The sequence below is a fragment of the Aotus nancymaae genome, unplaced genomic scaffold (assembly GCF_030222135.1).
Source record: "Aotus nancymaae isolate 86718 unplaced genomic scaffold, 86718_ANA_hifiasm-v0.15.2.pri h1tg000161l, whole genome shotgun sequence".
NCBI classification, from domain to species: domain Eukaryota; kingdom Metazoa; phylum Chordata; class Mammalia; order Primates; family Aotidae; genus Aotus; species Aotus nancymaae.
Window position 1 is genome coordinate 607,831 of NW_026988576.1, and position 20,620 is coordinate 628,450.

The window sequence follows — 20,620 nt, forward strand, 5'->3', positions numbered from 1 at the left end:
AAAGAAGGTTGAGGGCCAAGCCTGGGGCAATCCAAGATTTAGATATTTGTGTAAAGATGAGAATCAGCAACATAGTCTAAGAAGAATCCATAATCTAATAAAAGCTAGTAGAAGAAAGTATTTCCCAAAAGAACAGGGTCAACTCTCAAAAGGTTCTGAGAGATTAAATAAGATGGTACAGAGAATTGGCCACTGGAATAGGGTCATCAGAGACCTTGCTGAAGAAGTACCTGTTACATAGCAGTGTCCTGAGGTAATCGGATTGGGTTGAGATGAGACTGCAGTTAAGAGAACAACAGTAACCATCTTTTTGAGAAGTTCACTTTGAGTTGTACTTTGCTGCTGTGCATTTGCAACACAAGGTGCTTTCTATCTTTTACTCATCTATGTTTTGCACAGTTCCTATGTTACTCCTCCCAGCAACCACCACCACCACGGCTTTCCCCTAATAGAATGAAGCAGTTCTAGCTAAGCCTCCTTTTCCTCCTCCTCCTCCTCATTCTCCTGCTTCTCCTTTTAGCTGCCTTTGAGGTTTAATCTCTCATATATGCCACTCATATAAAGAGAAAAAGATGATGTGATGTATTTTTCATGGATTATGTTGAGATAATTTTTGAAGGCACTTCATTGTTAGTGGGTGAGGCTGCTGTATAGGTGAGGTCTGGAAGGACTTCAGATGAATATACAAGTGCCGACTATTTTATAAATCCAGAGCAAGGTTTTTATTTCCAGAATTATTTTTACATATAATATATTCAATATACAAAATGCTATTCAAGAATACACATAGAATTTTAAAATCTTAAGCTTCCATTTTAATGAATACTTTAAAGATTTTGAGATAGTTATATAGAAGATTGAGTTTAAGGTTAGAATGAGATAATTTGTATTATATTGAGATAATTTTTGAAGTCAGTTCATTGTTAGTGGGAGAGGGTGCTTGGTCTATAGGTGAGGTCTGGAAGGGCTTCAGACAAATATTCAAGTGCCGACTATTTTGTAAACCCAGAGCAGAGTTCTATTTCCAGAATTAGTTTTATGTGTAATATATTCAATATACAAAATGCTATTCAAAAATAAATGTAACATTCTGAAATTTTAAACTTTTTTTTAAATGAATACTTTAAATATTTTGAGATAGTTATATAGAAGATTGGACTTAAGGTTAGAATTACATAATGTCCGAGTAAATTTTAACTGTCCATATATTTTATAAAACAATTACTAAATATATTGTGACCTTTAGTTTTTTACTAATAGCACTCTTTTATTATAAAGTTAGTTAATGCTGGTCAAAATATTTAGTGTTTAATTTTGGTGACATAATTATTCCTCCACGTTTTTTGGCAGTCAATATGCAGTAAAATGAGATAAATTCTATAGAATTACAGTTACACATATCTGTTATTTAACAGTGTATTCCCATATCTAGTCATGTATTTCATACAAAACAGATTCTTAAATATTTGCTGAATTTTACATAAAATATTTTGGAGTAAGCGAATCAAGTTTTTCACAATTTAATCTAGGTCTTATAAAAAATGTACTGTAAGGCAACGATAAGCACTTTATCTGAATCTTATATCTTAATTATTGTGGAAAAACATAAAGAGATTTAAATTAATTGAGTTTTTATCAAAATAATTAGCTTCACATAGAGCTATGAATTGGGCTTTTGGCTTCTATCTTGACTTGAAATTTTCTTTTTCTGTGTATTATACAAGTTCAGAGTCTGAACTTGTTTGGTTTAAGTAAAATCTATTTTGATCAGAACTTCTGAAAATCTGCCTTAGCTCATTATTCTTCTTTGATAGCTTATAATGAGCTTTAAAATATCGTTCATAAAAATTGCAGTTCTTTATAAAATATCACTGGGATGATTTTGTATGTGCCTAAAGATTATCTGTCTTATTAAAACTTAATAGGAGTATGCAGACTCAATGTAGAGTAAATTTCAGATAAGTTTTGGTTGGATGACATTGATGATCTTGGCTGAATTTAATTTCTTCTCAGTTATTTCTATGCTCCTTTCTGTCTGTTTCTGAATTGTCTTCCTGCAAATTACTTGCTTTATTTTTATTTCTTTGGGTATCTCTTCTTTTAGATTTTCTTTAAAATATATTGTATAAAATAGCACAGTGCTAGAAAAAGGTAGATTTCCATTTTCCTTCTTTCTCATGTATAAGAATATTAATTTGGTAGTTATTTGAGAAGCCACAGTTATATCTCCATAACATTAAAACAATCACTGAAATAGTAATAATATCCTTTAGTAAACAAAATTTAAAAACTGGACTCAATTTCTTATCTGAAATCAAGTCAACAAACCTGCACGTCAGTGTCATTCTACTACATCAAGGGAGAACTTAGTTGGCTGCTAACAAGATACAAATCTCACCATTAGTCTGGACCATAGTGACTTTATCACTTACCATTAGGTTGAGGCACTTACTTATCTAGTTTAAACTTTGCATTCAGTGTTCTACTAGGGGTATAAACAAAGGGTCGTGGGATCAGAGAGGTGGTAATTCTTCCAGGTAACCAAACAGGGATGGCAAGGAAGGTTTCAGAGAAGAGATTAGATTTGGGCTGGTTATTGAACACTGAGTAGGACTTTACAGAGAAAATGGTGGTATGCACCACAGAGGGAAGAAATAGGGAACATAAAGTCTCTGAACATGAGTGTACGATAATTGCTGGATATATGTTTGAAAAGGTAAATTGGACTATGTGTGGGAAAACTCTATTAAGGAATCTAGTCTTTGCTTTGAAGGTTACATGGGGCTATCAGAGGGTTTTGTGCAAGAGAATTCCACAATCATATGTATGTTTTAAGAAAGTGGATTATGTGAAATTTCACAAAAGACCCAAGAAGAGGAGTAGGTTTGTGAATACAGGTGACGAATTTGCCATGGGACATATTTAATTGATCTAACCATGGAAAGCACAAATGAAGGTATTCAGGTAATTGGAAATGAATATCTAGTCTGGGAGAGATACACTGTTTCAAATTCAAGTCCTACCGTTAATGCTCATGTATTGTGAGAATATTTCTAAAGTATATACGATTATTGTTTAATACATCTGTTCAATAAATATTGATTCAAAACATTATAGTGGCTGGCCGAGGTGGCTTACACCTCTGATCCCAGCACTTTGGGAGGCCAAGGCAGGCAGACTGCTTGAAGCCAGGAGTTCGAAACCAGCCTAGCCAACATGGCATAACCCTGTCTCTACTAAAAATACAAAAAAATCAGCTGGGTGTGGTGGCGCATGCTTGTAATCCCAGCTACTCAAGAGGCTGAGGCGCGAAAATACTTGAACCCAAGAGACGGAGGTTGCAGTGAGCCAAGATTGCACCACTGCATTCCCTGTACTCTAGCCTGGGTGACAGAGTGAGACTCTGCCCCACTTACCCCCCAAAAAACTGTTATGAGGACATATAAGAAGCATAGTTAATTCTGCTGTATTTGTGAAGGTTTGTGAGTAGGAGGGTGCCAATGTCACAGATTTGGTGAAGTTCTCTTTGAACCTTGAAGAATGATTGGAAATTTACCTGACAGGTATATGATAGTGACTGAAACAAAATTAGTAGTGACTTGTGGTAGTGGCTACATAGAAGTTGTGAACTGAGGCAGTGAAATAATGTACTTTAAAATATGGAGTGCATGCAGAATTTACTCTTTTTTACCTCTCTATCTGCAATAAATTAGCCTTTCTCGATGCATTGTATTTTAATTTTTTAATTTTTAAAAATGTTTATGGGTATATAGTAGGTGTATATATTTGTGGGGGACACGAGATATTTCGATATAGGCATGCAGTGTGAAATAAGCACACCATGGAGAATGGGTTATTTATCCCCTCAAGGATTTATCCTTTTGAGTTACAGATAATTCAGTTACACTTTTTAAGTTCTTTAAAAATATACAATTCAGTTATTATTGAATGTAGTCACCCTATTTTGCTACTAAATGGTATGTCTAATTCTGTTTTTTGTGCCCATCCTAATGCACTACTTTTGATTTTTGTCAGAAGCCATTGTATCTCATAAACTATATTAGAATTGTATGCAAAAAGTTAATTCGGCTCATAGTTGTCTTAATGTTAGTCATTTTAAAACTCCAATAGATACCTTGCAAAAAAGAATTGGAAATTGGTTAATATATCCTCTGAGCTTTAAAAAAGCCATGTGAATTGTAATTTGTCAGGAAAGAAAATGTGCCTACCCCAGAATATTAACACTTTATTATCTAACTTTGTACAAAAATATAGAACAGAAATTATCCACAATGAAAACAATGGAATGTTGAAATCTGAACCCCTATGCTAATGTTTAGTTCATCTTTTCTGAAGAAGCACAGAAACCAATAATGTGTATTCAGGAAAATTGCTATATGCCTCAAAATGTGAATAAATGTGTCATCATAAATACGTATTCCCTGAAATGTAGAATCTGATTCTGTCTATGTAACTGGAATGCATTGCCTCTCAGGAATAATGCAACTGATGATCATGGTTTCCCACATCTGTCTGTGAAGGAACAGCTCACCATAACCAGATTACACTGCTGATGGTACCACAATTTGGCTCTTTTTCCCCACAGCCTGAATTATTGGAATCATTTGCACGTTCACCCATGAAAAAGATTAGAGCATTTATGCATGTCAGAAGGTGACTGGAGTTCAGAAAATCTAGTTACTAAAACCAACACTTCTAATAGACAGCTAGCCTTGGGCAAATAATTTAGCCCCAGCATGCGTGAGTTTCCTCATCTATTAAATAAATTGAGTGAAGTTATGGATCTTTCTGACATTTTACCAAAAGAAATATGTATTGGTATATTTTTCCAGGGATAGATTTGAATTTTGCCAGTTAGGGTTCTTGATTGCAAACAACAGAAACCAACTTCATTAAATGGGGTAAAAAAAAGATTTTATTAGAAGGCTTTAGGCTCAGAATGAAACTTTGAACAATTAGCTTCTGCAGCAACCTGGGGAAGCAAGACACTGCCAAGAACCAGTTCCTGCTGCCATCACTTCTGAATGTCAGCCACTGCATGCTGAGTTTCACAGCTCCCAGACATGGCTGTGCTGTTGCACTGCCACGCTGCCCACAGGTGCTGTGCCTTTGCTTTCACCCTCAAGAATCAAAGCCCTGACCAAGGGTGTCTGATGTGTCCCTGTTCTAGCTGCCAGGGTACAGGAAGAGGGAATATTATTGAAGGAGGGAAGCCTCTTCCCCTTGCTGAACTTGGGACTATCTCCAAGTAGAGAGATTAGTTGAAGGGCAGCCACCACAACACTGTATTGCCAAATCTTTCACCAGATTCTCAAAGGAATCATGACCCCATCATGTCAGCCAGAAAATATTATGAATCATTGCATTAGATTATCTTGAATTACAGCTCTGAGATTATATAATCCTAAATACTAATTTTTCTTTCCTCCATCATCCACCAACTCAGAATTTCTTTAACAAGATACAAGTTCAGCAACAGAGTGACTAACAACATTGCAAGGTCAGCCCTGAAGCGTCTTGTGATTATTTCAGTGGGTGTGTAATTATGATGGTTGGGCTAATGACAGAGAGTAACAGATGTCTCAGAGCACTGTCACCCAAGTGAATTTCTGGCAAGCCAGTAGCGATTCCTCAAACAAAAGAAAGTTACTTTCTCCTATAGCCTTCTGATGCTGCATTACACGCATATTAAGATGCAATGTGGTTTAATGGTAAGTTGCGCAAATTTTGAGGCTAATGAGAATGAATGTCAATTTTGAATCTGTTTCTTCCTAGCTGGTTCACCATCGAAAAGTCACTTGGCGTTAATGTGTCTCAGTTTCCTGTTTAGTAAAATGGTTGTAATGATTCCAGTCAATATGTGGTATTTGAAAATGAAATGATGGCATGCAGGGAATTATAGTGTTTGACACATAGTTACTGCTCAAGACATCTTGATGAAACTCAGCATAATGGGACTAGTTAAGGGGTTCAAAAACTAAGAACCAAATTCATTCCAAAAAATATTTATACTTTTAAATTTTAAGACAAGGATAATAAAGATATTTAGGTTATATGCTTTGACATATGTTCCATGCTAAAATGAGTTATAAGAACTATAAAATTGACTACAAAAACATCAGTAAAATAACACATTGAAATATACCTATGATCATTTTGTTTCTCATGGAGAAGATAGACCCAAGATTAAAGTAGTTTTAAATGACCACATTCTGCTAAATTATGTCAATATATATATACATAATGTATTAAGTTATGTTCAAAGAATCAATCATCAAGCTAAGTTGAATATGAAATAGCCAGAGAGTTTTATAATGGATTTATTCAAAAATGAATGAAACAAAAACTAGAGAATAGCAACTGTGAATGACTCCTGAGCCAGCGAACGCCACTTCCACTCCAGACCACCATGGGATTTATGCTTAAACCTTAGCTTAGGGAGGTTGGAAATGTGTATTTGTGTAACTATTATCAGGCACAGACTAGAACTGTTCTAGGAGATTTGGGTTTAATAGTGTGCCTGCCTCCTTGAGACCTTTAGTGATTCTTTGACCCTCCTCATAAGTGTGCACTTTCTTTTTACTTTTCAGGTAAATGTGAATGTGGCAAATGCACCTGCTACCCTCCGGAAGATCATCGTGTGTATGGCAAGACTTGTGAGTGTGATGATCGCCGCTGTGAAGACCTCGATGGTGTGGTCTGTGGAGGTAGTAGCATTTCTCATAGCTGTATGCTACCTGCATGCAACTTGCTTTACCTGCCTTTCTTATTCTATTGACTCTTCCTTTTTCAATTGCTGTTAAAAATAAGATAAACAGAAAGCAATATATCATCGAACCTAAAAGCAATAAGCAATTAGGTTTGTAATGACCTTTATTTCCCCGAACTGTTGGTTTAGCAGGCATGTGAAAGTACACAGTACGCTATCAATAAAGATCATCAAATCTAAATACTAGGATACTTTATGAGTGTGAAAGGTTTTGTAGCAAGTCAGCATTTTAACATGATTTTCATTACTTTAAACACTGGTAGGAGAAAGTATAATATCACCCACAAACTTAAAAAATGCAGCAAGATTACATTTAAAATCACAAGATGTATACACTCAGATTCCATAATGGCTCTCATACCCAAACAAGAGCTTCCGGGAATTGATAAACTGTCCAGGGAAAGAATGAGGCAGATAGAGGGTAGTGAGCAGAGGTAACCCACAAAAATGAGAGTCCCAGGAGTAGAATGCTGATCTGAGCACCTCCATGGCCAGGAACGTGGGTCAACATTATTATTGTATTCTTGAAAAAATGCATATTGCTGAGGTTGATGCATGTGAATTACAGATCTTTCCGTGTTTCCCGTATAAATGAAGTGATATGGACGTGGAATCACATTACGAGAAAATAATTGTATCTTTTCAAGATAATTATTTTGAGGCATTGAGCACTGTTATTGGGGGAAACAAACAATGTGCGTCTTTTAAGTTCAGGGGTACATGTACAGGCTTATTACTTACACTCTATTGGGGGGTGGAGGGTGGGAGGAGGAAGAGGATTAGGAAAAATAACTAATGGATAGTAGAATGTGTGTCTTAATGGAAGGTTGAGGCACCATCCATCATATCTATCTATCTATCTATCTATCTATTTATCTATCTATCTATCTGTCGATCACCTATTATCTATTATCTGTATATCTATTATCAATCCGTATCAATCATCAATCATTCACCCGTTCTCTCTCTAACCAATGGCAAGAAGAGCCTGTATAAAATACACAATTTGCAACCTAACAATAAATACTTTCTTTTTTCCTTTCTCTGTGAGTTGAGAGGAAAAGCACTTTTAACCCACTGATGCCTGAGTTTGGAATTTTTTGAATTTTTGCAATCAGACCTTGGTGACGACCTTGAGAAGTAGGATATGAATAACCCCCACATGCTTAGCATCCAATAATGGAACACCAGGCATATATTCTTAAAATATCTGTGTGCTGGGTAGTTTATCTTACGCCTTTTTCATGGATTGTTTCTACTTTTTTTTCTTTCAAAAATGGAAAATTGAGTGAGGTTGGAGAAGTTAACACCCCATAACTAAAATATAGCCAACCAAGAATTTCAGCTCTGATATTCAGTTCACAGATTGTTCCTTATGCCACAGTTTTCTCCAGAGTGACACCAAAGTGTTTTCACAATATGTCAATATTATTCTTAGGTTAAATCCTCCCTTCATTGGTATCAGTTACCAGAAAGAGCTATGTAGATTTTACTCTTTTTGTTTGTTAAAAGCATGGCATACATTAACTCATTTAATTCTCACAGCAATATGTATGTATGTATATGTACATATACCTATACATGTATAAAAAGCTTGCCTGGCCCCTAGAAAGTGCCATCTACGTGTCTCTTCTCCTGTTATCATTGTCATTTTTTCTTTTTCTTTTCTTTCTTTGTTCTGTTTTGTTTTGTTTTGTTTGAGACAGGGTCTAACTCTGTCACCCAGGCTGGAGTGCAGTGGTGTGATCTCGGTTCACTGCAACCTCTGCCTCCTGGGTTCAAGCTATTCTTGTGCCTCAGCTTCCCAAGTAGCTGGGATTACAGGTGTGTGCCACCACACCCGGCTATTTTTTGTTTTTAGTAGAGGCAGAGTATCACCATGTTGAATAGGCTGGTCTCGCACTTCTCACCTCAAATGATCCACCCTCCTCAGCCTCCCAAAATGATGGGATTACAGGCATGAGTCACTGTACCCGACCTTATTGTCATTTTTTCTGACTTGCACAGTCAACCTCCCCGGGCTTCCTTACCTACCTTGTTTGGTGACTTGGTTGAAATGGTTGATAGTGCAGAAATGTATTACATCTCTATTGGCATTAAATTATATATTTTTCTCTCTGTAAATGTCTCTCTTTTTCTCCAACTTTGGAGGGAAAAGTCAAAGAAGGAAACAGATCTATCTATCTGCCTGTTAGATAAGACCAAATATTCCTGGGAATGTGAGAAAGCATCTCAGGAAGTGGTCCTGTTTGATCAATTCTTGGCTCATCTACACTGAGTTACCTGTGCCCTAGGGGAAGGGACTTTCATGACTCAAACCTGTAAAAGACTGAACCAAACTGATATAAACCAGGACACCAATTACTTGATTTGCAATGAATATTGCCTCAGGCATTAGAGCTCTTTATAGGAAAAAACTATAGGAGATCAGATCCTGGACCAAGGGTTAGGTGAAGGAAAGACTGATAGGAGAATTGGAAAGCGTGGCAGGAAAGGGAAGACAACCTATAAACATTTGTGATCAATCTGGTCCCTGCTATTGCCAACTGGAGCTTCATCCCAGTGCAGAGGGTAAAACTTTGGGAGCCTGTATAAAATATACAATTCTTTTTTTTTAACTTTTAGTTTCGGGGTACATGTGCTGGTTTGTTATATAGGTAAATTTGCTGTCACGGGGCTTTGGTGTACAGATTATTTTGTCATCCAGGTAATAAGCATAGTATCTGACATGTAGTTTTTTTTATCATCACCTTCTTCCCACCCTTCACCCTCAAGTAGGCCCAGAGTTGTTGTTGTTCCTTTGTGTCCATGTGTATTCAGTTTTTAGCTCTGATGTATGAGTATGTGGTATTTATTTTGCTGTTCCTGCATTAGTTCACTTAGGATAATGGCCTCCAGTTCCATTTATGTTCCTGCAAAGGACCTGATCTTATTCTTTTTTGTGGCTGCATAGTATTCCATAGGATATATTATCACAGCTTCTTTATCTAGTCTCCCATTGATGGGCATCTATGTTGATTCCATGTCTTTGCTATTGTGAATAGTACTGCAATGAACATACACGTAAAACACACAATTTTGGCTGGGCGTGGTGGCTCACGCCTATAATCCCAGCATTTTGGGAGGTGGAGGTGGGTGGATCACGCTGTCAAGAGATCGAGACCATCCTGACCAAGATAGTGAAATCCCATCTCTACAAAAATAGAAAAATTAGCAGGACGTGATGGCACGCTCCTGTAATCCCAGCTACTCTGGGGGCTGAGACAAAAGAATTGCTTGAACTTGGGAGATGGAGATTGCAGTAAGCCAAGATCACACCATTGCACTCCAGCCTGGGTAACAAAGTGAGACTCAGTCTCAAAGCACATGCGCACGTGCGCGCGCGCACACACACACACACTCACACTCTTCTAACACATCCAGCAGTTGTCAGTTAAGGACTGCTTGTAGGATGCATTAATTCCCCTGCCACATCACCATATCTCACAGTCATAGGATCACTCAAATTACAAGGTTTCCAGTTCCTATTCTACATTGCTATGTTTTGGCAAAGGGTTGTAGTTACTCCTCCATGAAATCTCCATGAAATCTTCTTCCTGGGCCTCAGGCACACCTTCCCACTCCTTTCTTCTGTAACTTTTCTCATAATAATTTTTTTTTCTTGTTTATCTCCCAGCCCATATAATATATCTTAGTATTTCCATGGAAGTGACTTTTTTTTTTTTTTTTTTTTTTTTTTGAGACAGAGTCTCACTCTGTCACCCAGGATGGAGTACTGTGGTGGGATCCCAGCGCACTGCAACCTCAAACTCCTAGACCCAAGCAATCCTCCATCCTTAACCTGCTGAGTATCTGGATCTGGGACTACAGCCATGCACTGCCACAGCTGGCTATTTATTTTTTATAGACATGGGGGTTTCACTAAGTTGCCAAGGTTGATCTTGAATTCCTGGGTTCAAGGAATTCTCCTCCCATGGCCTCCCAAAGAGCTGAGATTACAGGTGTTGAGCCACCGATACTGGCCAGAAATGGCTTTTGGGTGTTTTTTCTGCCTGCTATTTGTTGCTTTGGAGTAATTTCAGTCTCTTCCACTTTCATCTTTAGGTCAGTGTCTCTCAAGATGATTTCTCAGCATCAGTCATCCTTGGTTTTAGATTCTTTTCAGTTTCTAATATTTTCATATGAAAATTCCTCCAAATTATGCATGGTTGAAGCTGGAGTAAATATTTATTTCTTCATTAACTTAACAAATATTCATTGAACATCTATTTGCCAGCACTAGAGATTCAGTGGTGAACACAGAGCATTTGCTCTCCTGGAGCTTATAGTTGAGTGTGAAGGGAGGACATAGAGAAAGGAATGAAAAGGAGTTGAAGGATCTGAAAAGAGACTTGATTCAATGGGAATATACATAACAGGGGGATTTAACACAGGCTGAAGGCTAAGAAAGGCTTCTCTAAGGCCTTCACAACTATATAATGCAGACTATGTGCTTTATAGGTATTAACTACACATCACAACCATACTTGGTAGTAATAGGATACATAGAACTTGGCCAGGTAGGGGAAGTGGGGTACAGTCAGAGAGCAGCTTGTGCTCAGTTGTGTGGGGAAAATAGAGTGTGTGATGTGTGCCAGGAACATTTGAGGACCAGAGAAAAACCCTGTGTGATTGCCGATTAGAAAACAAAAGGGAAAAGAGTGTGACTTGTTTTGTAAACCATGTTAATGACTTGAGGCTTTACTCCGAAAGCGACAGGAAACCAAAGGAAGGGCTTAAACAGAGCTTAAATATGATCACGGTATTTTAAAAAGTACTTCTGGATGTCAGGAGGAGTATGGATTGCTCCAGGGATTATGCATGTTTGTGAGTTGGTAGGTGAATCTGGATGTTAAGAGATGATCCCTGGTGAGAGACAAAGGTGCCTTAACTGGATGGAAAACATTAAAGATGGAGGATCTTGAATGTGTTGGAGAATGTGTTAGAAGTAGTATGGTCAACAGGCTAACAACCCCCTTCACCCTGCTGCAAGAGACTCCAGCAGTCCAGTAAACTCCTAGCTCTGGGAACAGATGAAGATGGTGCATTTCACTGTTACCAAGCAACATTGCTCATAGTAATGATGACTTATGATTAATAAGTTTCAACTACATTGGAAGAGATGATTAATTGAATTATAAGCAGCTGATGGGAACACCATGCTTTTGGATTCCATAACTATCATAACTCTACCAACAGTCCTATCCCTTGTGGGCTCTCTGAAAGCTATGCTTATGGAATCATCAGGAAAGATTTTGGCTCCTGTTGGGTGTGCAACTTCTTCTAAAGCCAGAGAAGCCTCAACATCTGTGCAATGTGGATCTCATCTCTGTGCATATGGGCTGTGTTATCCCAAGATAAAATAATCCCCAATTATATGAAATCATCCTCATGAACTGCTGCAAGGACTCCCATGGGTGTATCCTGGTGCCCGACACTGGCCTGCTGGCAAGATGTGGCTCCTGTCTCATACATATCCTTCGAAGGAGACTGGTGGCAAGTATCAGCCTGAGAGCTTAGTTGAAACTTAGAGCTCCCTCCTCAGAGTACAGGCAGTATATAAGGAAATTCATAATTGCACAATACTGAGGGCAGGGTAGGATCAAGGATCATGCCAGGTTTCTGGTTTGAACCATTGAATGGTGGAGGAGACTATGCTTGTCTTGACCAGTTGTCTCCATTTCTTGAAAAAATGATTTCTTCACAGAGAGCAGCAGAGATGGAGAAACTTGGATATGTTGCTCTCTTTGGAACGTATCCCTTGGATATGTTTGCTTCCTTTCCTTGACATTCTAGTCCTGATTGTCACTTTTCCTTGTGAATAACTTCTTACCATCCTTCTATTCGTCCATGATCTTTCCAAATTATTCCCTTTAGGAAGCTTCTCTGAAATGACTTCCTACTTCCTCTTACTGCACCACCCACATTGTAGCGTGATGACATTGTGTTGAGAGTGTCCCTGTGGCCTTTTCTTCAAGTCTGCAATTCTCATGGATATATTCAGTCTCTCTCTCATTATCATATGCTCAAAGCTAGGATAAAGGTTAATGTTCAATATTTTTATTTGAATAAATGATCAAGTAAAGGATTCACAATAAGTTAAGGAGAATGAGAAAGGAAGAACTATTCCAGTTTTGGATACAGGATTCTTCAAGTTGGAGTGAGGATTTGACTTGGATCTTGAACAACTAGTACTTAGATGTGCAGAAATAGGATGTGAAGAACATTTTAGGCCTGGGAAGGCTGAGCAAAAGCGCACAGGTGAAAAGGTATTTATTAGATATTGAAGGAATATATTGATTTTATTTTTTTGCATCAAGAGCTCTTAGATGCTTCTGTACCTAGCCTTAGAAAGGATTTTTTTCGCATATTACTTACTCATTTATCATTTGTGATATACATTATGTCACCTTCATTTATTATACTTTGCTCATCTTTAGGTGTCAGGTCTTTAAAAATATATCTAAATATGTTTTAGTTTTCAAAATTAAAAAAATAATTAGAGAGAAATGGAAACAATAAAATAAAAATCACTCATTAATTGATCATCCTAGAACAATATCTGATGAGGCTATATTGTATTTTTTCCTAGGTTTTATTTCTGAGGAGTAAAATTATTTTCAAAATATACATTCACAAATCTTTTGAGTATTTTGATATCTTGTCTAGAGAAAGTTCACATTGTATGGTATGCTCAGTTGCTTTAGTGTATATGGTGTGCACTTTGTTGCATTTTCTCATGTAAGATTTAAGGGAGTAGAAATATCGGTTTTCTCTGGAGTTAAATGAGGCTGTGCTATGCAGCGAGATGAATGGGAACCTTGTATTCAGACAGACTTTTAATTCTGGCTCTATTTCCTCCTTATTGTAGTGACTTGGACAGGTTGGTTGTCCTCTCTGCTTTGGTTACCTGTGTATTTATTTGGCCTCTCTATCTCGGTTTACTTCTATATACGATAAGGATAATAATCCATTTGGCTTTATGGTAAGAATGAGACATAAAGAAGGAAATGTGTCTGGTACTATGTGCCAGTGGATATTTGATGAATGCCCTAAATCTGTAATGGAAATAAAATGTTGTACTGGCTATTTGCATTACAGAACAGAATAATACATCTGTCTCAGGTACCTGGAAGCACTAGCTGGAGAGTGTTTTGGAAGGAAGTTGGACTCACACAAATCAGCAGCTCTGTACCTCGGGGAGGGAGTTACAGCTGGTTTTTCCAAGGCAGTTAGTCACCCCCATCATCTCGCCAGTGCAGAACAAATCTTACTAATATGAGAGTGTGAAACACATAGACATCATCCCTCTGTTATGGCTTCAGAGGAGAACAAAATTGAGAGTCACTCATTTGGGTAATTTGTTTAGTTTTCCACCAGACACTAAGCCATAAGATCTGTGGCCTTTCACATGGAAGATATAAAACCTGTATATCCAACGTGTGGCCAGAGAGTAAAATATGGTTCCTGACTCCAAACTGAGGGACTGTCTTAAAATTTTAGCAAATAAGCAAATAAGTAAAACCAAAACCGTTAGTTAGTAGAACCATAACTAATCAGCAGATGCATGAGAACTAAGAGCCAATGTGTTTATCCCCCTTCCTACCAATAACACTAAAGATGATTAAACCAATTCTGATAGGTTGGATAAATTAGCAGTCGTACCTGAAAGTGAATATAACTAATTTCATAATTTTTACAGTTCAGTTTTAATTACATCAAAATTACAACCTGAAAAAGAATCATGAGAATGACTAGCAGAAAGAAAATCAGCATGAAGTGAGATCATTCTTCATTTAATTAACTTGTGAGTCATGTTCAATCATCATAGACTGTGGATGTTCTCAAAACATCTTTATTAAAGGAAAAATTTATGTGACCTATGCATGCATGGATTTATTACCAGATAAGTCTCTATTAAAGAAAATGTGATTTGTCCAGAGTGATAGTTCCTAAGATTTATTTATTTTATTGATGTATTATTTTAAGATTATACAAGTAAAATTAAAACACATGTGTGTTTAATTGTTTAGCCTAATGTAAGTTAAATCAGAGATTTCCCTCCTGTGTGCCATATAGCCTGGGTGAGAATAAGAACTAGACTGCTTACTGCTTTTCTTCTTTCATCTATGCTCCTGGAATAGCTACCCATGAGTCCAATTTAAGAAACAAGAAGGGATAATGAAGAGCCACCTCTTAATTACCCAATCAGTTCATGTTTCTTCAGGGAGTTCTCTAGTTCACTGCCGCAATTTGAAGGAGATCATGCCACCTGAGAGTATGAATTCAGTGACTCCCAGGCACTGATGGATTTCTCGTATTGAGGAAGAGGTCAGACCTCACACTCAGAATAATCCCTTCTTAAATGGACAATACAGTCAGGGTGTGATTGTCTCCAAATTATGTCAATTGCACACCTGTTTCCTGAATTTGTAAGTGGATCAGTTAGTCCTGTGTTTGGCTGAAGGTGATGGACACAAATACTGAGTGTTCGGGTTGTCATTCCATAGATGGACAGTGAGGTGAGTGGCTGAGTACCACAGTGTCCCTGAACCCCATCTCTCTTCCCTTCTGCTCTGCTCTTCCAGTATAACATTTATCATTGTTATGGTTTGGCTGGGTCCCCACCCAAATTTCATCTGAATTGTAGTTCCCATAATCCCCAGGTGTCATGGGAGGGACCCAGCAGGAGGTAATTGAATCATGGGAGTGGTTTTCTCCATGTTATTCTAGTGATAGTAAGTTCTCATGAGATCTGGTTTTATAAGGAGCTTACCCCTTTACTGGACTCTCATACTTCTCCTTCCTGCCATCATGTGAAGAAGGACATGTTTACTTCCCCTTCTACCATAATTGTAAGTTTCCTGAGGCCTCCCTAGCCATGCAAAACTGTGAGTCAATTAAACCTTTTTCCTTGCAAATTACCGAGTCTTGGGCAGTTTTTACAGCAGCATGAACATGGACTAATACAATTATCATGTTCATTAACAATCTCCAGTTGTGTCCTTCTTCCAGTGAAGAAGAAATAGGGAGGAATAGGACAAAGGGCAAAGGACATGCTGGCTGAGTTTGTCCCATTTCTGTTGGAAGACAGCATTTTCCTGGAAATCTCACCCAGGAGATTTTCTCTTATTTCTCATTTATTAGAGCTATGTCATATGGGTGCTTTTAGTTCAAAAGAAGCCTGGGTAGTCACTTCCCAGTTAGGCATATTATCCCTTCCCTGAAAAAAAAGAGGAATTGTTTATTATTAAGAAGGAGGGAGGATATTGGATAGGCAATATGTAGTATCTAATTGAATTAGTATCTATTCATAAGTCAGTTTCCTAATTGAGACCTATTATTGCAGTGTTTTAAGGAAATGTGCCTCAGAGCCAATGGATTGCATGGGAAAGTCTTTATCTAGATCAGTGCTGTCCAAAAGAACTTTCAAAGATGAAGGGGGTGTTCTATATCTGCACTATTCAGCATAGTAGCTACTGGCCACATGCGACTATTAAGCACTTGAAAAGTGACTAGTGAGATTGAGAAACTGATTTTTAAATTTTACTTTAAAAAATTTAAATAGGCACATGTGGCTAGTGTCTACTGTGTTATGCTGGACCACACAGGCCCAGTGGTACCACTAAACACAGATGTCGTTCTCAATGAATGGTCCATGTAGGCAATTCTCCAACAGTTCTGCCTCCCCTGAGTGTTCCTCTCACAGGCCCAAGTGACAACCCACTCATGTTGGTGAGACAAAGATAAATGAAATTACTTCTTATTTTTAAAACTCAAATTTCCAGGAAACTTCCACTCAGTAGACCTCCAGTATGGGACGCTCTCCTTTGTCATCTCATGAGACAACACAATCTTATTTTTCTCCTTCCTTACGGAATTTTTTGTCTGGCTTCTCTAGCTTCCTAGCTCTAAATATTGGCATTTTCTAAGACTAATTTCTTCCTGGATAGCTGCTTCAGTTCTAGGGCTTTAAGTGCCATCTATGTTTGTAAGCTTCAACATATACATGCCTAGAGCCAGCACTAACCTGTTCTCTGAGCACCAACCTGTGCCCAGCTGCTTACTTGACCTCATCATCTCATTGTCTTAAGAGTATTTCAAACACAAGCGGTTCAAACCAGAGCTGATTTTCTGCCCTCAATCTCTTTCTCCTCAAGTGTCCATACCCAGTAAATAGCATCATTATTCTCACTATTTCTTCTAGCTAGAAAACTTGTCTTTTCTTTCCCTTACCTGCCACATCCAATCTAACATTGTATCCCACATGTATGGGCTCCATCACCAAAATAATTCTCCATCTAATTCTCTAGGTTTCCACTGCCACCACTGTCCTTTAAGCCTCTGTCACAGTTCACTTGGAAAACAGCAAGAACCCTCTAACTTCTCCATACTAATTCCTCCCATCATACCTTAATCTATCCCACCCAGTTGCCAAATGAGTTTGCACAGTGTAAACCCTATCATCACATCACTCGCTTCCTTAATACCCTTCTGTCATTTCTCAATTTCTTAAAATAAATTTAGATTTTTTTTTTTTTTTTTTACCAAGAGTAAAACCATTTGCTGGGTCTCATTTCTGAGAAGGGAATATTTCTACACCTTCATTATTCAATGGTTTTAGCTTATTATTCTTCAAACACGTTGGCCTTCTTTTACTGCCTGTAACATGCCAAGTTATTTCTTGTCCCAAGGACTTCTCATTCGTTTTTCTAGGCTCTGTTCCTAGAACATTGGCTGGCTGGCTCCTTTTCATCCCTTGGCTGTCACTAAACCCTTCCCTGACTATCCTAGTTAACCGTGTTCTCGCTGTTGAATGTCCTAGCGTTTTCTTTTTGTCTTCTATTACTCAAATGTTGCTTAATGTTATTTTCTTCCCTAGTAGACGATAATTACCATGAAGACAGGGCCAATGCCTATTTTATTCACTGTTATATTCTAAGCTGATAGTACAATTCCTGATGAATAGAAAATATTTCTTGAAGAGATAACTAAATTATTAGAGTTTATAAAAAAGAAGTTATTGAAAGTTGTTTTTTTCTTAAAGTTATATAAACAACAAATCAAAACATTTAAATATTAATGCATTTTGATGATTGCATGAGCTAGATACCAACTTAACTTCATGGAAGGATATGATAAAAGAACTAATAATAAAAATCATCTATTTTCTCACATATAAATTTTATATTATTTGCAGTGAGGAGCCATAAAATTATTCTCAATAATATCTTAAATCAAAGACAGAATATCAGCTTTTAAAAGGGGGAAAATTGTCATATGCTACAACATGGAAGGATCTTAAAGACATTGTCAAATAAAATAATCCAGTCATGAAAAGAAAAACACTATGTATTTCACTTATATAGGTACCTAGGTGTTTTCCACAAGCTGAGAAGAGAAGGGAATGGGAATTATTGTTTAATGGGTACTGAGTTTCAATGTGGGAAGATGAGAATGTTCTAGAAATAGAATGGTGGTAATGGTTGTACAACAGTGAGAATATACTTAATGCTACTGAACTGTACACTTAAAATGGCTAAGATAGTACATTTTATGTTATATCTATTTTACCATAATAAAAAATATTGCAGAAATAAAAAGTAGCTATAGGTCTACTTTAATTACCTGTTTCTCTTTATGTGGGTTTTAATAGTTTGGGTCTTTCATGGAATTGGTCCCATTGATATACGTTATCAGATTTGTGGGCAAATCATTATTTATAATATTCTATTATTATCCTTTTAATATCCATGAGGTAAGATATGATCTCTTTTACTTTTCATATTAAACATTTGTGTCTTCTCTCTTTTTACCTGTTTAGCTTGGCCAGATATTTAACAATTTTATTGATCTTTTCAAATAGCCAACTTTTGTTTTATTGATTTTCTCTGTTGATTTTCTATTTCCAAGTCTATTGATTTGTCATGGAATTGGTTCTATTTCTTTTTTCAGGACCAATTTAGTTCTGTATTGCTGTTGTTTAGTGTTTCAAAGTGAAAGGTTACATCACTGATTTTATATTTTTCACTGCTTCTAATGTTTGCATTCATGCTGTAAGTTTCTCTCTAAGCATAACTCTTGCTGCATCCTACAAATTTTTGTAAGATGTATTTTCATTTTCTATAATGAACTAATTAAATTTGAAAAAAACAAGTTAATTTTTTTTTACACAATACAGGTTAAATTATTTCAGTTATGTCAAATTGTTGATAACTCTTACCAACCTAGGGTCAGCAAGAAACGTGAGCATTTGAGAAGTTCATAGCCCAATTGAGCTGGTACTAGAAGCTCTCTCTCTCTTTCTTTTTGGTTTCTTGTACAACAGATTCTCTGCCTCCAAAGACAGACAACTTTTTACTTAACTGTTTAAGGAGATCTGGACTTTAAGTGGACTTTGGTTTTAATGAACAAGTCAAGACGTACTCAATTTAATAATTATTCATTGAGTAGATAGCTCTTAAGGGGTGCCAATTTTCTAACTTGGCTCTACTCTACGGTTTGATTTGTGGGTAAAAATGAGAAAGATGTTTTGATAAAGACAATCTCAATCCCCTCCAAGTTTTTGAAGACCCACTGTGTCTCAGGCATTGCATTTGACACTCTGAAGACTAGCGCTGACAGAAATAATTCCTACTCAGGAAATTCACATTAGAGTAGTGGATTCATTTAACAGATAACTACATACCATGAGATGGAAGTCAAAAAAGTTCCACAAGAGGTAAAAAATAAGATAGTATAGAAATTCAGAGGAGAGACAATAAGTTCCCCTTAGGGATATTAGGAAAGTCCTCACACAGGGGTACTTAGTTCTGCTGAGCTTTGAAAATCACTCAGAACCTGAATATGTATAGTAAGGGAAAGGCATTTCTACCTCTGAAAAAACATGGTGTCAGAAAAGCATGACAGTTGTGCAGGGAACAATGAATGGGCCAGTTTGGTTAAAGGAAGAAGAGAAGGAACATGATTGGAAATGTAGCTTGGGACTCTGTTTTTCATGAAGATAAAACATAACAAAGGTGAGAGTAGGTAAACTCTATGCCATGAGCATTAGGGAATTGTACAGGACTAGACATCAAAGCTATGATGAGCATCAAGTTGTGCTGTAGGAATCTATGAGCAAGAGTATTGGAGAGACATGATAGGAAGGTTTCTCCAAAGTTATGATGATGATATAAGTGGGAATGTTGGAGGTGGTTTCAACAAGACTTGACAACACATTGGATGGGGGCAGTAAGGGAAATTCAAATGTGACTGAAAACATCTTGAACTGGTTGATTGAAAGGATAGCTGTTCCATTAAAAGAATGAGAAAGACAAAAAATCAGCTTTTGGAAAGAAAAATCATACATGTAGCTCTGGACATATTAAGTGGGGTTGCTAATAGAACACAAAGTGTGGAATCATGAGAGGGGAATGTGGGAGAGAATCAGGGCTGGAGATACAGCCCTGTGGTCTTGGCAGTTATCTGAAAGCCCACAACTTAATGGATAAATGGATAATGGAGAAATTATGGAGAGATTTTAAAAGATGATTAAAGATAAACATTGGGTGAATACCTACACTTACTGGTTCAGTTAAAAAGAAAAGTAGAAGAATAAAGAGAGACAAAGGAGGAGTGTTGACTGGGGCAACAAGAATCTTGTGTCATGCCAATAGAGAAGAGACTTGTAAGGAGAAAGCGGCTGTGAATCTCAAATATACACCTTCAAATGATGTAGTGGTTGAAAGAGACAGGAATTAAGAAAAGTCTGCTGTGACTCACTTTCTGAGGTGAAATACAGAGCCAAAG

The 20,620-nt window shown here is 37.2% G+C and overlaps 1 protein-coding gene across 3 annotated transcripts in view; it reads left to right on the forward strand.

Moving 5' to 3' along the window:
- ITGBL1 (integrin subunit beta like 1) overlaps nucleotides 1-20,620 on the forward strand; it is a 277,370-nt gene that overhangs the window by 227,889 nt on the left and 28,861 nt on the right. For all 3 annotated transcript variants that reach the window (XR_010340881.1, XR_010340882.1, XM_012440932.2), the window contains exon 8: nucleotides 6,612-6,728. Coding sequence is in view for 1 of the 3 variants with exons in the window: in XM_012440932.2 (XP_012296355.1) it covers nucleotides 6,612-6,728 (117 nt within the window). In the remaining 2 variants the exon portion in view is untranslated. The remainder of the gene's footprint in view (nucleotides 1-6,611; nucleotides 6,729-20,620) is intronic.